This window comes from Suhomyces tanzawaensis (assembly GCF_001661415.1).
Source record: "Suhomyces tanzawaensis NRRL Y-17324 unplaced genomic scaffold CANTAscaffold_5, whole genome shotgun sequence".
Classification (NCBI taxonomy): Eukaryota; Fungi; Ascomycota; class Pichiomycetes; order Serinales; family Debaryomycetaceae; genus Suhomyces; species Suhomyces tanzawaensis.
Window position 1 is genome coordinate 769,497 of NW_017963640.1, and position 18,960 is coordinate 788,456.

An 18,960-nucleotide genomic window follows, 5' to 3' on the forward strand; every position below is an offset into this window, starting at 1 on the left:
TCATTGCCTCAAGTGTGATCTCCGGGTCATACCAGCATATTTGCCATTACATCAAACATAATCTCCGGGTCATGTATTTTGCAAAGTTTTTCAATCACCTCAGTCTACACGTTTTCTGGTATTCATATAATAACTATACATGGGTTCATCCCCCCTATTTCTGGTTGACAAAGTCCTCTCCCACCCTCGACAAGAAGCTCCTGAGTGCCTGTCTTAAATCCGCAGACATGCTTCTGGAGAATAGTTTCAACGTAAGCTCGTACATTTGTGGAGTGAACTTCACAAAATCTTCGTCGTCCAACTCAACGTAGCCTTGGTAAATCTCAATAATAACCGGCTTCCAAGTAGAAATGTTACGCTGTTGGTTGGTTTCGTCAAATTCGGCGAATCTCTCGGTGATGAAGTTACAGATAGGAATGATTTGCCCCATGATTTCATCTTTGGCTTCGGTGGAGGTCTTCTCGTCGTCACAGTACATCCGGAACATGATATTAATGAGCACAGCGGACGACGATGATTCTTGCTTCAACAAGTTTGGTAATCTTTCAATCACTCCGGCATTCCACAATCTGACTCTCAAATCGTAGTCATCGTTAAATTTCTTTGCAAACGAATAACTCTTATTCAATAAGTCAGCTAACACCATCAACTGTTCGTATGGAACCGCTTCATAAAAGTTGTCGTTCTCAAACAATTCAGATAAAGTTTGAATCAACAAGAGTTGCAAGACACTCTTAACCACAATTGATGACTTTTCCTTTGATTTACGCAATCTGGCTTCAGAATCATCAATTAAAGTATTCTTAGGAGATGATGGATCGTTTAAGTCCACATTTGATCCAAAATCACCTCCCTCTGCATCCTCAGCACTTCTGTTCCTCAATGGATCGGAAGTGAACAATTCCTTCGCAGTAGTCAATTCAAATAAGGTTGAAAAAGCACCACATACCTTATTCCACTGTTCAGCGTTGAATTTGTTCCCATTGTCAATTAAAAGAGTAGATAAGCATTCTCTTCCGATTCTGGCGATGGTATCATTTTCTTGACAGATACATGAAATGATCAAACTTAAGAACTCGTCAAGCATACCACTCAACGCATCGAAGTAATGAGTGAATAAAGTGATCATGCTCTTCAAAGCTTGGATCAAAGTAGTCGATAACCAAACAGATAATTTGTCATTAGTATCTTCCACACTCAATTCCCAATGATTACTTAAAACACTGAAAATAGGGAAAAGCAATTGACGGCAAATCAAGTCCCAAAAATCAATTTCAAAATATTCACCATAATCAAGCAAGACATTGAACAAGTAATTTAAGGCCCTTGATCTGACTTCCAATTCCTCACCAGTCATGATAATATCATGGAAACCGAATAAGATTGGGAACCATAACTTAACTAGGTGATCATTCTTTTCAGAATCTTTACCATTAACAGCCAACGAAGTTTCATTTTTGCTCTTGTCGCCGAAACTCAATTGAGCAACTTGGTTTATTAATTTCAGCAACACATCCAATGAGAGCAAGCTGGCCTTTTGAAATCTTTCATTCTTAGCCAACTCAGTGAAACACACCACCAAGTCAGCGAACAGATCCTGGGCACGGACTTCATCGATATACTCTTTATTGATCCAAGTAGCCATTTTGTAAGACTTCATTACTAATGATTCTTTCTTCTCCTTAGCCGCGGCGGTCAAAACCCCAAAAATGGTCTTCCAACCCGACTTGATTTTGTCAGCTCTACCAAGAATCATATTGTTAAGACATTCAAGTACCATATCCCTGACTTCCAAGGAATCATTGTGAAGAATCACGTATTCAAAGGGCTTAAGGAACTCCTTTTGAAATTTGAAATGAGCTAACTCATCGATTTCCAAGAATCTCATTGACAATTGCCTCAAGGAATCCAATGCAAAAAACAGGATTGCCAGGTTACTATGACATCCAACTGAGTTGAAAGTTTCACCCATTGTGGCCCATAATTGAGACCACTCAAGACGAATACGATTCATGTTGTAGTAGCAAATATCAACAACTTTTTGTAAGGAAAATGTTCTAGGATTTGAGCTTTGACCAGAGGATTCTATTTCCTCGGCAGCAACATCTGATAAAGCCTTAACAAATGCAACAATTCCTTCACCGCTCAAATTAGCACTGTTGGTGAAAACCTTATCAATGGCAACATCCAATTCTGTCTTGGTCAACAACTGAGCAACATACTGGGTCAAGTGTTGATTATGGAATTTATTTGATGCAGTTTGTGATGCACTTGGTGCTGCAGTGAATTGACTGAAGAAACTAGTACTAACTCTCGAGTTTTCTACTGAGCCTCTGTTAACCAACTTAGCAACTGAGACATCTGGAATAGAGTCCTGATCCACACCTTGAGCAATCAATTGTAATCTTTCCAATTGGGAAATTGAAATCAAAACTTGAGACCAAGATTCCCCAAGATGATTTCCTTCAGACACGGCAATGTCAAGCATAATGTAAATCGCATCCACATTTTTGGCCTTCATTTCTTCATAATTGTTCAAGTTCTCGAATTGAACTAAAGCTCCAATAAATGAAGTTCTAGCGTACTGTAAATCGAACATACAGGCAATCTTGATGGATAATTTGATACCCTCTAAACATGTCTTGCATGTGTCTTCCTCGTCATATTCCTTGAATGGAGGAGTCAATCCAGCTAAAATTGACATCCACAATGTGTCGAAAATAGATTTAACGTGGTGCACATGAGAGGCAGCATAGAAAACGCCATTGGAATCGTCAGACTTTAATTTCCTACCCAAGTTTCTCACCAACTTTTCTGTTTTGGTGGACATTTCCTTTGAAGCAAAGTTATAAGCCTCTCTATTCAAGTCACGGCTACCAAAGAATCCCACAGAAGCAGGTCCAGTAGAGACTGCCAAATCTCCGGCTAACAAAGCAGCATGCTGCTCCGATTGCAACTTAATCTCATTGCTGGCAATTTCCTCATAAATGCGCTGTAATAAGTCTCTTGGCAAATCCTTCCCATCATCAATTCCAGCATTGTTTGCAACAAAATTCTCGAAAGTCATTCTATTCTTGATTTGTGGAGAGTGAAGATCAGTATTCAATAAGATTACTGAATAAGCTAAAACGTAGGCGGCGTCTGCATTTGAGAAAACAGATGGGTTTCCCAATACATATCTCTCGGCAAACTTCAACATGAATCTATCAATTTTTTGGGCTTCACCAGGCAACCTGAATGACTGTAAGAATCTTCTCATGGAGTCAACAAACTCGGTGTTAGTGAACTCCATTTGGTCAACAAAAGCATGCATGATCGAGATGTTATATTCTTCACCTTCACCCAAGTATTCACCAATGACTGCCTTGTCCAATCCATCAGTTTCTAACAAGAATGCAGCAATACTGTCTGGCTCATCAGACTCTATAAAATTGTTTTCCAAAAAGTAGCTGATACCCTTTTTAGCCTTTTGATTGAACTGTCTTATACCATTAAGGAAAGCTTTCTTACGAAGCTTCAAGTTCTCGAATTGTTCTGGGTCGTCTGTTTCATTGAATTGGTCAGTGTTTACGAATGATGCATTCCTTGAATTATTCCCAGTGGAGGAGTTAGAATCAACGGTGCCCGATCTATCTCTGTGAAGATTCAAATGAGATGTGTTTTGATTGCCGTTTGACAACTTGCTCGAATTCAACGAACTATTTATTCCCTTTTGGACCCATGAGTATAAAGATCTTAAAAATGCAACAGAACAGCCAATAGATGTCATCTTCAAAGCATACTCTAGTGGGAAATAGTTGTACACCTCCGGTTCTGGAGGCTTAGAAGACATGGTACTGCTTGTCAAGTTAGCTATCTTGCTTATATCGTAAACAGAAATTCCATTTCTCTTGTTCTCTCGATAAGCCAATTTTTGTTGTGGAGTAACTTCAACTCTTATTAATGCTAACTTGGTCAAATAATCAATGATTTTTTCACAAATATTGGACATGGTACTATCACAATCATAGTTCAAATAAAATTCAATGATGCATCTTGAATCATTACATAATTTCTCGATGATGGATAACAAGTATCTCTTTTGGTGGGGAGTAGAAGTCTTCATTTCAGCAACTGGAAAGTAGATTTCATCCCAGAAAACTGGAATTTCCCTCTTGAAGTCTGATCTCAAATTTGAGATAATCAACCAGAATATCTCTAATGAGAGTTCAAAAACTGGTGCCAAAGGTGAAGCAGCATTTCTGGACAATGATAAACAGATGTATTGTCTTACTGCACTTATTAATCTGGTTTGTTCAGATGAATTGGAAGACAAGATTACCACGTCATCACTCAAAAACACTTCAATATGCTCTCTCAAGATAGTGTGAATAATATGTAACGATAACAACTTCGATCTGACAGAATGTGACTTCATGTCAATTGTCTCTGACTCCAATGGTTTCACAGATAATTTACACATTGCTCTGAAGATCAAAAAGGCATCCTTAACCACTAAGTCCTCATCTCCTTCTGAAGCATGGCTTGCGTCGTTGACTCTTTGGTCATCATATGCATCTGAGTTGAGTCTTTCTAAGGTCTTCAAGGTCAACTTTTCTCTTGACTCTGGCTTTGATTCAGGAGCAATATCGAGCTCTTCTTTACTAGCAGTGCTTGACTTGATATTAATGTTGCTGCTCGATTTTGTCTTGCCCTTAAAATTTGGAGAGTCCGTGATTCTTTGGAAAATGGCGCTGATGACTTGAGCCAATATTCCTTGAGCAACGGCCTGATTTCTGGCCGACAAGGAGAATATGAATACATTGTAAATTTGTCTCACAGCCTTGAGAAGGGAAGCACCATGGCATGACATGAGTAAAACACTGTGCATCAAAGCACGGACAACCTGCAATTCCAATTCAGGATCAGTTCCTTCACCTTCAAAACACTCTGAAATCACGTCAACTGAGGCATCGGTAAGCTTGAACTTGTCAGCCTTGTCCTCAAACTGAGCATAATCAAATAACTTAGCAAAAAGGTCGATTGCCAAAATCTTCAATTCGCTACTGGAAGAGACTTCGCATGTAGCCTTCAAAGCATTGAAGATGATTTGGGGATCTCTGGAATCAGGTACATTCAAAGAGTTGATGGCATTTTGGATGGTATTCTTGAAGGACTCGTTCTTCTTGGCTTCCTTGCTGCCGATGATGGTTTCGAATGTCTTCTTGAAAATATGGATATTGTTCACGGTGGCTGTTGAGGACGCCACTGACACTGTGGATTGTTGACGAGTGTGTCCAATACGAGGGGACTCGGAGGTGGGGGTTGGTTCTGCCGGCAAAGCCTTGGATGCTGGAGTGTTGGCCAGTTCCCCATTCACTTGCACTTCTGGCGATGGTTGTACACCATTGCCCTCGGGTTGATGGGGCTCGTTCTCTTTCTCCCCATTTGATTCCTCTTCCTTTGGCACTTGGCTTCCATCGCCATTCTCAGAAACGTCTCCAGCTTCGCCATTTGATTCTGGCTTCAATTGAGTTGTCGATTCGCCATTGCTTGATTCGCTGGTAGAGGCTGGATCTGAATGCGGTGAGTTGCTGGTGGTGACATCGTCTATGTTTGATTGCAGAACGTCGTCGGGTCGCTCGTTCCCATTCTGCCCGTTCTCTGACATCCTAGCTGAGAATAATACGCAATGAAGAGTGCAATTGTGCTACAAGGTAGTGGTGGAGACGAAATCAACAACTGTCCGTTATTTGTTGGTGGGCTGGTTTTCGCACGACGGGTTGATAATGGGTTCACTCCTATCTGGTAGTGAGATCAGGCCTACTACGGTCAATAATATTAGCGTCGATTAACAAGTATATAAAATTAGAACTCGCTCAATGCAACGGCAGTAGCTTGGTAGTCATCGTGAGAGATAGAGATGCTGACACTCTTGACACCAGCTTGGGTAGCAGCCTTGGCAGCGCTTCCGTTCAAGTTGACCTTTGGAGCACCGTTGGAGTCACGGACAATCTCGATGTCAATCAATGCGGCACCAGCACCTTGGGACTTGACACCCAAGGCCTTGAAAACGGCTTCCTTGGCGGACCAAGTACCAGTGTAAGAAGCTTGAGGGTGGGCGGACTTAGCACAGTACTCACGTTCAGCGGAAGTGAAGTTTCTTTCAATGAAAGTATCGTTTTCAACGTTAATGGCAGTAAGCAACTCGACATCGACACCAACACCCTTGGAGGACTTGTTCAATCCACTCAAGGCCTTGGCGGTAGCATCAGCAACCTTTCCAACATAAGATTCCTTGGATTGAATGTTCTTCTTGGTGAAGATGTTGGTGTTAGCTGGGATACGGGCCAATGGGTCCAAGTAGACACCTTCTTCAAGTTCATCAGCGTAAGGAGCCTTGTCCTTAGCAACGAACATGGTGTTACGGGTGATGGCGTTGTGCATGTAACGGTAGGTCTTCTTGTTTCTAGCATGGACCTTAGTAGCGTATGCTTCATAAGTAGATTGATCCAAAGCAGCGTACAAGTAGTCTGGGTGGACAACAATAGCTTGAGCACCCTTCTGACCGAAACCGAAAGAGGTGACGGAAACAGCCTTGATACCATCAGTCTTGATAGTTCTGGATGGGAATAAGACGTACTCGTAGTTTTCCAACAACTTATCAACGTTATCGGCATTTCTGTTACCTGGAACAATACCACTGTTCAAGATTTGGATAGCACCGTTCAACATCCAAGCACCAGCGGCACCCTTTGGATGACCAGTCAAGTACTTTTGGAAGACACCAAAGACTGGGTTACCTTCGGTTCTACCCAAGTGCTTCATCATAGAGTTGATAGTAGCAGATTCGTTCTTGTCATTGGCAACAGTGGAGGTACCGTGGAAGGAAGCAACACCAATGTCATCAACAGTCAAGCCGAAAGTAGCCAAGGAACCTCTAAGAGGAGCAATTCTTGGATCCTTTCTCCAGAAGGAGTTACCCCATTGGACCTTGGCTTCAGAAACTTGACGCTTGGCTTCACGGTGAACTTCTTCAGTTCTTTCACGCAAGAAATCACTCTGGGAGAACCCAGCACCGTATTCTTGCTTGGCTAATTCAGCTTCTTCACTCAAGTAGTTAATCTCAGATTCTTCCCAAGTCTTGATTTGAGCCAATCTTTGCTTCAATTGTCTGGATCTGTACTTGATGTTCAACATTGGAGTTGGGTACTTCAAGTCACCGTGATGTTCTCTGGCAGTGGTCAAAATACCCTTACCTGGTGCTGGAACAGATCTACCAATCTTATCGGTGGCAGTGGCGGTCATAGCTAAGACAGCTTGAATTGGAACACCCATCTTAACGGCCAAGTCAGCAGTCATAATAACTTGAATACCGGAACCTTGGGCTTCCATGAAACCGCTTCTAGTGGTAGTGGTTGGTCTAGACATTTCCTTTGGAGTTCTACCATGAGCAAATTCAGTTTCAGAATTAGAAGTAGCATTCATGTTACCGAATTCGTAAGAACCTTCTTCTTGGAAGTCATCATAACCACCAACAATACAGACCTTGGCCTTTCCACCCAAAATGGTTTCAATACCGACGTCAACGGATTCGACAGCAGTAGCACAAGCACCAACTGGAGTCTTGATAGGACCTGAAGAAGAAAGAAGCAACATATTGACCCAAGCGGACATAGTGTTGATAAAGGATTCTTGCAAGATATCGTTTTGAACTGGTCTGTCAGCGTATCTGTCCTTGAACATACCTCTCAAGGCAGTTACACCACCCATACCGGAACCAGAACAGTTACCAACTTCAGAAACGTGGACGTACTTGTAGAACTCATAAGGATCAGTGACACCAGCAGACAACAAAGCTTCAACAGTAGCAACCAAGACATACAAAGTGATTGGGTCAACTTGAGAAATAGTGTCCTCAGAAATACCGTAAGTACGGGCATCCCAACCAGTAGGAATTTGACCGGCAACCAATCTGTCAAATCTCAAAGCCTTAGGAATGTACAAGGTAGCACCCTTTAAGAATCTAACGGTGTATTCACCACTTTCTTCAATTTCGAAAATTTCACACTTTTCACCATGTTCGTGCTTGTATTGCAAGGCAGTCTCCTTAGAAGTTTCAAATGGTTCCATATCTTGTTGAATAACAACTTCTTGGATCATGTGCTTGTTCTTTGGATCGTAACCGTGGAACAATTCAGGTTCAATCAATCTAATACCGGTGTGGTTTAAGATTTCTTCTTCATACTTGGACTTGATGTCCTTGTCATCGACAGGAGCTTGGGTCTTAGCATCAATCCAACCGGAGTATGGCTTACCCTTCAAGTTACCATTGTGGTACTTGATCAATCCCATAATCCATGCCATTTCAATAGCACCTTCCAAGGAAAATTCACCATTAGCTTCCATCTCCCATCTGGTTCTAGAGTTACCCCAAGGACCGACTTCAGCGAAACCAGTAACGACAATTACTTGCTCTAAGTCTAACATACCTTCTAAGTCTGGAGAGACAGCCTTGATATCCTTGTATGACTTCAAAGTTGGGAATTCGAACTTCATGTTGGATCTTGGTTGAACGGTGACCTGGTTGTAGTTAGCATCAACATTAGCACCTTCAACAACCTTTTGCTCGATAGAAGCTTCGATAGAAACGGCTCTTCTAATATCAGAAGTTTCAAGCAAATCAGTTCTCAACTTGTTGGTGAAGTCCTTCAAGTTTTCAATGAATTGCAAACCACCGTTCAAGTCGGCCATAACTGGTTCTTCTTGACACAATTGAGTAATTTCAGGAGTAAACAAACCCAAAATGTTGAAGGCCATTTCCTTTTGAGAGAAGGTTCTGACACCTAACTTCTCAATACCTTCAGCAATGATGTTGTTACCACTCATCAAACCAGTACCTCTGGTCCAACCGATAATGGCACCACAGATGGTTAACTTGCTGCCCCAGTCTTCGGAGTACCATCTGTTGGTCAAAGTTTCCAAAGAAATCTTAGATTCGGAGTACAAACCATCGAAACCGAAAGTACCGTGGTTAGGAGACAAAGGCAAGATAACTTGGGCTGGTCTGGTGTCAGTAGTCTTCTTAGTAGCAACACCACCCAATAATCTCAACAAGTTGGTCAACATGACTCTGTGAGAGAATTCAGATCTAGAATCAAGGTTGTCCAAACCGTTACCATTTTCAGGAACAGCAGCGAATGGAATAATGGCATCCAAATCCCAACCTAAACCACCCTTCTTTGGTTCATCGTAGATGTATTGAATCAAAGCATCAACATCTTGTTTCGAACCTTGGTTAAATGGAACAACAGTTAAAGTAGAACCAGAGGCACCATATCTTGCATACATGTTTTGGTAGTATTCAGTAACCTTCTTGGAGAATCTGGAAGTAGTGACAACAACCTTGGCACCACCACAAATCAAACCTTGCAAGATTTCAGCACCAATGGAACCGACACCAGCACCAGTGACCAAAACGTGCTTGTCCTTGAAAGACAAACCGTTAATAGCTGCACTTTCCAAACCATCCAAATAGATGGAAGACAACTTACGGTCATAAGACCAGTGCTCCTTGTGCTTCTTTTGAAGATGCAAGAATGGAATGGTCTCAGGTGGAACGGAAGAGGAAACTGGAAGCAAGATAGAAGTCTTGTCTGGCAATGAAGCAATCTCATCGTCAGAAGCAGTAGATAACTCATCTTCGTCAGTTGGAGTATTAGTACCAGTTGGAGCTTGCAAGACAGACTTGGTGGACTCCTTGGTTTCAATTTCCTTAGAAGATTCCACGAAGTTGATCAATTGATCGTACAACTTTTGGAATTCGACCTTGTTGGTCTTAGAAGCTTGCTTGGTAATAGCCTTGTAAACTCTGTTCAAGTCTTCCTTGATGGTTGGTTGAGGTTCCATCTTAGTCAACTTACCACCTTGGGCCATTTCGTAAACGTATTGTTCGAACTTTCTAACGTGGTCCTTGTTAGCTTCTTCGAAAACAATCTTACCCTTGGCATCAATAGTTGTCTTTGGACCAGTGATTCTGCTGACATCTTTGTAGACAGGGTCAACATTCATAACTTGGTTACAGTTATCGATCAATTGTTGTCCTAATCTCTTAGCCAATTGATAAGTCTCACCCTTGTATTCTGGTGTATGGTCAATGTGGTATTGCATAAACTTGATCAAGGTTGGGTTGGATCTGTTCATAATCTGGATACATTGACTAATGGTTTCTCTATCAATGGAAGTCAACTTACCGAAAATAATGTCAAAGTACATGGAAAGAACATCTTGTCTAGCCCAGTTCCAGTAAGAGTCGTAAGTTCTAGACTTGAGTGGAGAGAAAACTGGCTTGATACCGTTGGAGTAAAATTCACCGTGTTCAGCCTCCCACAAGTCTAATTCCTTTTGTAAAACAGCAGAAGCTTCCTTTTCCTTAATGAAAGACTTGGCTCCCTTATTCAAGTCAACTTGTAAGTATCTGGCAAGCACTTCTAACTGTTGCTTGGCCAACTTCTTGTTTTCGGCAGTTAAAGCATCCAAAGCAGCACTGTCGACAACAGCGCCACCAGCACCACCGGCACCGGCACCGGCACCGGCAGATTCGGAAGCCAAGGAGATACCAGCAATAGTGGCGTACTTATTAGCAGCAGTGTCCAAGAACAGCTTGGCTTCAGCTTCAGAACCTAATCTAGCAGCTGGTTCGTTGGTCAAAGCAACCAACAAAACACCGTCTTGTCTACCGGAGCCCAAACCGAATCTGGTTTCCAAGTACTTTCTGGCGTTGGTGATGGAGAAACCACCAGGCATCTTAGAGGACATCAATCTACCAATCAAAGAGGTGGAGGTCTTACCCAATTGACCGTTGAAGGTGTCCTGGAATTGTTCGGCCAATTCTTCCAATGGGGTATCTTCTGGCTTTTCTGGAGTAGAACCGAATTCTTTTCCTAAGTCACCCAAAATTTCGTTTTGCACGGTGGACTTACCGTTGACTAAGTCCTTGATGGCCTTGCCCATAGGGATACCATCCAAAGGCTTCTTCAATTTTTGAGCAACGAGAACTTGCAACACCAAGGCAGCGGTGACTGGGCTGTCGGAGACGGAAGCGGCTGGACCAGCAGCTGGGGCTGGGGCTGGGGCTGCAGAAGCTGCGGCAGGAGGAACAGCGGCAGCGGCAGCAGCAGAAGGTGCTGGGGTAGCCACTGGTGCTGGGGTGGCGGGTTCGGCAGCAGCTGGAGCGGCTGGAGGAGCCAAATCAGCTGGATCAGGAGTGTAGTAGATCTCCTTGGCGTCCTTGGAGTAGCACAAGACTTGACGTTGCAACGAGAGAGCCGCATCGTAGGACTCGTACTTGGCCTTGATGGTACGGGAGGCCATACCGGCCAAGGTTGGCGAAGGTCCGACTTCAACCACTCTTTCGGTGTTGTGTTCCTTCAAGAACACGTCTTGGGTTTCGATCCATCTGACGGGGGATGCGAACTGGTATGCTAACAATTCTGTCAACAAGGTGTGCGACAACTGCTGTTGGACTTCGGGTCTCATGGTGAAGAGGGAAGAGTTGGTGGAAGAATTGTTGCGGCAGGCGAATGGGATAATATATATGGGCGGCTATGGTATGATGGGGCGGTAACTCCAACAAAAATGGTAACCTGTAGATTTATGGCTGCAACGGTGCGACCCAACAATCCAAACTACAAGTTAGGCGTGGGCAGAGGGTCCCGGCGAGAATGTTGGCGGGGTCACGTGTCAAATGTTGCGAAACGGCTGCGGAAGGTGGTGTGCCCTGGCGCTGGCCGTTGGGCGACAAGTGGGTGGACAGAGGTGAGATGTGGGAAGTGCTGGACGTGTCCGGCCCACAAATAACTATTGGGTCGCCTGGCATGAACTGGCAGGGCTCTCGACAATTTGGCTGTGCCTGGTAGCTGTCTGGTTAGGCGTGCTCTGGCTCCTGTTTCTGCTGGTTTTGTAGTTTTCGTCGCATTATTATGGTGGAAATATCACGAAAATTCAGCAGTTTGGCGGACGAATTGTGTGCTTCTTCGGCACCTCCAGACCTGTAGGAAAGGGTACCTCGCTTACATGCTCTCCCTCCCGAGCACACATTTCTGGCCATTCTGTGCCGCATTTGATCGAATCCACCACCTCTGCCGCAATAACCCTATCGAGCCCGAAAGGGTTACCCGGACGTAAAAATTCTCGCGACCCGAATACAAATTCAACACGATTATTCAAATCGAGCTTCACATCAACTCACTCAACCACATCATATAGTTAATACACGATTGACAGGACTTCTCTACTGTAGCCCAAAGCTTAATGCCTTTCGTCTGCCCTGATTATATTCGTTTATTTTCAGTTTAAACTGGCTGAGGAGAATACTTTTGCTTTGGAATATCAATCGGTCATCTCCACCCTGTGCGACAGTACTAGTTACTTTTCGTGTTGTTATAGGACTTTATCAAATGATCTACATTTCTATATATTGCTGCACTATGTGCTGATGGTTCCGCTTTGGATTCGTCGTCCCCACGCATCCGTGGAATACGTACTGGTCGGTGCTCGTCTCAAAGATGGTGCATTGTAGACCAGGAACCGTATTTTGGAAGTCATAGATGTAATTCTCGTATTGGCTGGTGTCCAAATTCTTGTACCCCGAATTGCCGGCATAAAAGTCGAGAAACTCTTGACTAATTAACGTTTGGACATTTTTTGTAGCAACTATGCTGTCCTCTCCATACTTGAACATATTTAAGCTCAACACTTTCAAATCAACTAAAGAACGGAGTAACGGTAACAAATTGCTGATTTTGTACCTCGCTACGGGAAGTTGGAGATACTTGAGTTTTGAAAAATTAACCATAGACTTGACAGAACTCATGGAATAATGGTTGCAATACTTGTGTGACGGGTGCACCATAGCCGCTGGAACAATATTATAGTCAAAGTTGAGAAATTCAAGCAGTTCGCCATTTATGGATTCAAAAAGCTGCTCGATTTTACTATCGAGATTCTCATAATTATTCACATTTATGGTGATGTTCAACGATTTCAATGAAAAGCTTTTCAAGAAGTTAAAGGTCTTGTTGTGGTAATTCAAGGAATTCATGAGGGACATGTTCACAAGCTGTAAGTTTTTCAAGTGGGGTGAGATTACATCCAAGAAGGACTTTATCGGGTTATAGGGACCCATTCTTCCACCTGCAGAAGGAAGTATTTCCGTGCAGTCCAAAATAGATAACTCGGTTACACCTTCTAGATCAACACATTCACAAAGTCTTACTGCTTCTTCGGCTGATATGGTAAGACCTTTGAGGGTGAGCTTTGAAAGATGAAGAGGGTCACTTTGGGTGCCAAAATCCGAGAATAATTGGGAAAGGTAAGTATCGCTCGAGTCTGCGGTATTTGGTGAGCACGCAAGTCCGCGATGGAATTTAAAATCATCACCTTTGGTTTTGGTTTTCGAGATCACCAACTCTTTTAGTTTAGTGCTTTGAGAAAGATTCAACCCTGCCAACCATTTTGGATCGTTGAAATTTGAGATGTTCAAAGTACTCAAGTCACTATTTGGAATCCAGACATCGGATTCGGTGTGTGTGAAGTTTCCATGGAGTTGGATCAAATTTAGACGTGACACAAGTGTTGAAGGAAGATCAAACGCGTGACTGTACCAATGAAATACTTTCAAAGACGAAGACTTTTGCAAAAGCTTTTCGAGATTCTCGATCAAGAACAAGTCAGATATATCAGGTATTATCTCACTGAAAGACATGTATCTGATATGACAAGCCAACCAGGGATACTTGGAAAACTGTTTGAAAAATGTGTTGAGTGAGTACAACGATGAGATCACGGTTGGTATGATTGCAAAAGCACGGTCTCCAAACGAGGGTATCTTGACTAGCTTGGTGGGAGTATCCTTATTGTAAACTTTCTTTGAGGAGTCCACCACAATAGCGAAGAACAATCTGGGCTGGACTATGCGATGGAGATGCCGACATGTGTACGATAGGTGGAGAGCATCGTTTTGCTCCAATAAGCACGCGATGCTTAATGTGATTTCGGCAGGTAGATTCTGTATCATGGGGTTGATTTGAGTGCTATATTCCAGCTGGCATCCCACATCCTTAAAATATATTATACATATGGTTATGTGAAATTACGAGTGCCAATAGAAATCTGGTAGTCCGGGGATCGGTAAAGTTATCTGATCGGATCTATATCCCCACGTGAGATGTGAAAATGGTGGGGCATTCCGAAACCGGAGCGAGGCGAGATGGGCCAGAGAACTAGACACCTGTGTGCGAGCCCTGTTCTTAAATCAGCCACGGCTTGGGCCAAATGGTAAGTCAGGCTGACCAACATTATGATCTTAGTTCCTTTCCGGTATCAACTTCCATCGGAGATGACAGAGTAAAGTTGGACACTGCCACCCAAAAATTTGTGGCCCAAAACTGCCCAGACTTTGCAAAGAAAAAAGGCCAACGGCATGTACGCGTCGAAAGCATTCCCGGAACGGAAAGGCGTTCGGTTGAGTAGTATATGGTTGCGTCATCTACAGTGGGGTTTGCGACCTTAGCCAAAATTTGGTTTTCGGGTCTGCGGTTAGCTCTTCACAACCATTAAACCTGGACTCTGCGTTGAGTTGGCAAATGCCAGCCCATTACGGCAATATGAATCGGGGCCCAATATCCTGATTCCAAATTTTAATAGCACTTTAAGGAGCTAGCAAAACCAAAATTAATGATTGCAACAGCGGAAACCAGTGCACCATTAATAGAAAAGGCGAAGGGCAGCAGGTTTATACACCATTAACAAAAGCAAAAAAAGATGCGATTTCTGTGGATCGAACACAGGACCTTCAGATTAACTGTGACTGAATCTCTTCAGTCTGACGCTCTCCCAACTGAGCTAAAACCGCAAAGAAGAACCCACGCCGGGAGTCGAACCCGGAATCTTTTGATTAGAAGTCAAACGCGTTAACCATTACGCTACGCAGGCAGTTTCTTGCATTATAAAAAGCTCAGAATATTCACATGATTTCATATGTTATGAGCACGCGCCAACTTTGATTTTTTAATTTGGGCCCCAGATGTGTTCCAATTACCTTTTTGGACTGGATTATTCGCAACCGGTGGCACTTGCATCACTCTTAGATGAAGGTAATGACTTCTGTACAGAGCCACCTACTTTGTGGGAGCCTGTTTACTTGATATTGTTTTGATAACTTTTCAGTTTTTTACAATTTTTTGAAAAAATTAATTTCGTTGGGATAAGTGACATCCTGTATGTCTATTGTGTTCCAGCAAATTGTTTAGTGAAAGACAAGGGAATAATACACCTCCTTTAAAACTAGATAACATTATACTACAGGATAAGCCGATAAGCCTAGTATTTCTACCAGCTAGGAAACTAGAGACATCCCTCATGGGCTAACTGGGGGTGTATTTAATTCCTAAACTACAAGGAAGAAATATGGAAATCTGGAGAAATTGATAACGCGGAGATGTCAGTTCAGGCAGCGAACAGGAAAACGTTAATCCTCGGGGATAAGGCAGCATTTTTTTGATCTGAATACTTTATACTGAAACAATCCTACCGAATCCAGGACGACTAGGGCAAACAAAAGCTTGGAAGTTCACGCAATTCCCGAAGAAGTCCACTGCCCCGCAATTATAGATATGTATTATGCCATTGGACGGTCTATAAGGCCGCAACCATCCACTCGCGCCGCACAACTTACTGAGTATTTGTAGGGCGGTCGCTAGAGTCGAAATGTTGATATTCGCGAGCTTTCGTACCTGCTCGGAAAATTCCCAACTAAATGCGCAAATCTGGAAGTCTAATTTGGTTTTGATAGGCAAGGCTGTGCAACTAACTCAACCACATCACATTTCGAGGGCCATGCTTCCACATCGTGGGAACGTCGCGGGACGCTGGTCCCATCGATCGACGACATGTTCCAGTACATATTTTCCAGAATATTAACTAGCTCATCATGCACCATCTGTAAATGCAGTCCGCCCCCCTCCTTTCGTAATTGTTCGGAAGCCGTCCGCAGAGGTGGTGTATCGATCCCCTGTTGCCACGAATCGATCCACTTGCGTGGTTAGGCGACCAAAATTACAACCCCTGCCGCATTGTAAATTCCAGTTGACAGCAAAGCCGTCCACATTGGCGCATCGGCACAAGCCACCCGTCGACCGACATGCACCAAGCAATGATTAGTGTCGATGTTTTCGGTGTGCTCCGGAAATGCGCAGACTCTGCCCAGCTCCCGACTCCCAAGCCAAGCCAAGCACACTTAGCCACTATTATGGCAGTGCCGGGTTCGCAATCTGACATCTGCTCATGTCAGTAAGATCCTAGGCACATTCGGGCGCATGCTTGAATCTCAATCGGGAAAGTAGTGGTCGGATATTGTTGGCACACTACGGGATATTTCTGGCCAACATGCAACTCAGGAGTCTATCGCACAGCACATGCCACGGATGCAGCCAGCTTGTGGCAAGTCAGCCGTATTGGGGTACCCAAATAGGCGACCACGCACGCTTCTCGACACTACTTGTGGCGTGCCAGTGCTGGAGGTCGAATGTTGAAGTACCCACAAGATCTGAGCTCGGTGGGGCTAATTTTTGGGAGTGCAGTCGCACCTACAGACACGAATTTCTTTTTCTTGTTGTTTCTTTTGGCCCGGCTAGGAACCGTCTGGCTGCGAGGATGGAGGCAGACAGACACAAGCTGGCCCGAAGTGGTGTGCATAATCAGGCAGGGTGGGTGGCCGACAGCGGCGGCGGGGGTGCCGCTGGGAGGGGGGGTGAAATAGCCATAAAACTGCCACCATGTAGCTGTTCCTGTGTGCGGACCACTTGCGTCGAAAGTGTCTGGATTTCTGTGTCTGGTCCGGCCAGGGTGGTGGCGGTACGGGTGCGGCGAAATTGGCCCCCAAACAGCCACTGCAAAGACAGTGCTCCACGAGCGCATCCAGGGGCGGACCAGTGAACCTCGCTAGCAGACCCAGCGCCCCCAGCGCCCTCCTGGGCCTCCTCTCCCCTCGTATCGGCCCTTTGACATGCGTCAGATCGGAGTCGTGCGCGCGCCAAAGTCCAACGGGGTCGTGCGCGCGCTTTGTGCCACCAGGCACTGGATTCTGTCTGTCTGCCAGGCGCTGACAATTACCAAGGGATTAGTCCTCAGTCCTCTTGATATATCCACCACCCATCAGTTCTCCACTGGTGCCAATCTAGAGCAAGCCCCTCTAGCGTTTCTCGAGTACCTCTTCGCCATCGTCGCCAGCTCTCTGGATCCGCTCCCCCCGCCGCAGCGCAATCTAATATCCTCCTGATTGGTCATATTGGAGCCGTTGCTGAAACTGTCCTCCACCATCGGTTCTAGATAGTCAGTCAACAGTACAGGGAGAACTGTACCACCCACGTCGTAGGCCTTGTACAGAGCCTGCATCGATAATTGGACACTTTAATCCATCAGCCTTCATCAGCTTCCTCCACCAACAGCCGTCCACCAACAACCGCCTCCCCCCCACCACCAGCACACTAGACTTATAGATAGAATGTTCAACACCAAGATCTTCGAGAACAGCAACCCCTCGCCGTCCAACACCCCAGCCATCAACATCCCCAACGCCTCCAGCGAGGCGCCAGGGGCTCTAGGCGATGCCAGCACCGCCAGCAACCCCCAGCCCATCGACATCACCTACCAGAGGCACCAGCTGATCTTCAACAACGGACGGTTCCGCAGAGAGTCCATCGCACACTCCCAGGGCATGGGAGGCGTGTCGTGGGGGTCCGTCACCATCGGCTCGTGGTTGAAGGACGAGGTGATGATGTCCAGCAACTACAATAGCTACGCCCAGCACCCCACCGGCACCACCTCCAACAACCTCAGTGTGCACAACGGCAACCTCATCAACCCCAGACGTGGCTCGTTTCGCCACCAAACCCAGAGCATCTCGATGTCGCCTCCGTTACAGACATCGTACTTGCCCAACTTGGAAGCTGACTACTGCAAAGACTACAGCTGCTGCGGTGAGTTGTTGCCCACCTTGCATGACTTGCTCCGACACTACGAGGAGGCCCACATCAGCCCCTCGCCTCCCGCAGACAACTCCCACATGTTGAGCACCCGCAACAACAACTTCAACAATATGCATAACATCATGGAAACGGTGTCCACCACGGACGTGTTCTTGAACAACGGCCATAATAACAACTACCACCACCACCACCAGCCGCCCCAGCAGATCCTCAACACCCACCACCACAACAGCCAGCATCAGGGCCACCAGCACCACTCGCAGCCCCACGCCACCCAGCCCAACAACCTCAACTTGCATAACTCCCACTACAACATCCAGCAGCAAACCATAAACCAGGCGTCGCCCATTCCGGCCAACGCACCCATACCGAGCTCCCAGACACAGTTCAACCCCTCCCAAATGCATGCCCCCAGCCAGGCACCGTCCCAGCTCCAGCAGAACCCGCAGGTCAACTCGCCGCGTGCCAACACCCCCATGCAGACAGACGAGGAGGACGCCATGTACATCGACGACCCTGCGCGCCACTTGTACGTGATGGAGAACGACGAGCACAAGCCATTCAAGTGTCCGGTCATTGGCTGTGAAAAAACCTACAAGAACCAGAACGGGTTAAAGTACCATCGTCTCCACGGCCACCAGGGCCAGACGTTGAAGGAGAACCCGGACGGCACCATCTCCATCATCGACCCCGAGTCCAACACTCCGTACTTGGATGGCGCAGGCATGGAGAAGGACAAGCCGTACCGGTGCGAGGTTTGCGGCAAGAGATACAAAAATCTCAACGGGTTGAAATACCACCGAGGTCATACTACACACTGATGTTGGATGTGTGTTCATTCTTTCTTGTTGTTATTACTATCGTTTGTATCTAAAATGTTTCTTATCCAGGATGTAGCTGTAGCCACAGTGAGTGGTTCCGACACAGTGTGAAG

The 18,960-nt window shown here is 45.1% G+C and overlaps 4 protein-coding genes and 2 non-coding genes across 6 annotated transcripts; 2 read left to right on the plus strand and 4 right to left on the minus strand.

Annotated features, from left to right (window-relative positions):
* Positions 1–154: 154 nt before the first annotated feature.
* SEC7 (Arf family guanine nucleotide exchange factor) lies at positions 155–5,650 on the minus strand (the record flags this gene model as incomplete). The annotated part of the gene is made up of 1 exon (XM_020206838.1): positions 155–5,650. The coding sequence occupies one exon, from the start codon at positions 5,648–5,650 to the stop codon at positions 155–157; it is 5,496 nt and encodes a 1,831-aa protein (XP_020063711.1).
* A 197-nt stretch (positions 5,651–5,847) lies between these two features.
* FAS2 (trifunctional fatty acid synthase subunit) lies at positions 5,848–14,056 on the minus strand (the record flags this gene model as incomplete). Its single annotated transcript, XM_020211017.1, has 2 exons — positions 5,848–11,583; positions 12,569–14,056. 2 exons carry the CDS (start codon positions 14,054–14,056, stop codon positions 5,848–5,850), a joined length of 7,224 nt encoding a protein of 2,407 aa, XP_020063712.1.
* A 747-nt stretch (positions 14,057–14,803) lies between these two features.
* Positions 14,804–14,893, minus strand: CANTADRAFT_t171. The gene has a single exon. It is a non-coding gene; the product is annotated as a tRNA-Phe (tRNA).
* A 7-nt stretch (positions 14,894–14,900) lies between these two features.
* CANTADRAFT_t170 lies at positions 14,901–14,973 on the minus strand. Its single transcript has one exon. It is a non-coding gene; the product is annotated as a tRNA-Arg (tRNA).
* Positions 14,974–16,192: 1,219 nt separating this feature from the next.
* On the plus strand, positions 16,193–17,258 carry CANTADRAFT_270112 (uncharacterized protein). Its single transcript, XM_020207960.1, has one exon. It carries the CDS (start codon positions 16,426–16,428, stop codon positions 16,972–16,974), a length of 549 nt encoding a protein of 182 aa, XP_020063713.1. The 5' UTR covers positions 16,193–16,425; the 3' UTR covers positions 16,975–17,258.
* Positions 17,259–17,542: 284 nt separating this feature from the next.
* Positions 17,543–18,847, plus strand: SFP1 (zinc-coordinating transcription factor; the record flags this gene model as incomplete). Its single annotated transcript, XM_020210172.1, has 2 exons — positions 17,543–18,172; positions 18,278–18,847. 2 exons carry the CDS (start codon positions 17,543–17,545, stop codon positions 18,845–18,847), a joined length of 1,200 nt encoding a protein of 399 aa, XP_020063714.1.
* Positions 18,848–18,960: the final 113 nt, after the last annotated feature.

Excerpts from the sequence above, each read along its gene's own strand:
- CANTADRAFT_270112 (XM_020207960.1), top strand. The coding sequence starts at position 16,426 with ATGCAACTCAGGAGTCTATCGCACAGCACATGCCACGGATGCAGCCAG.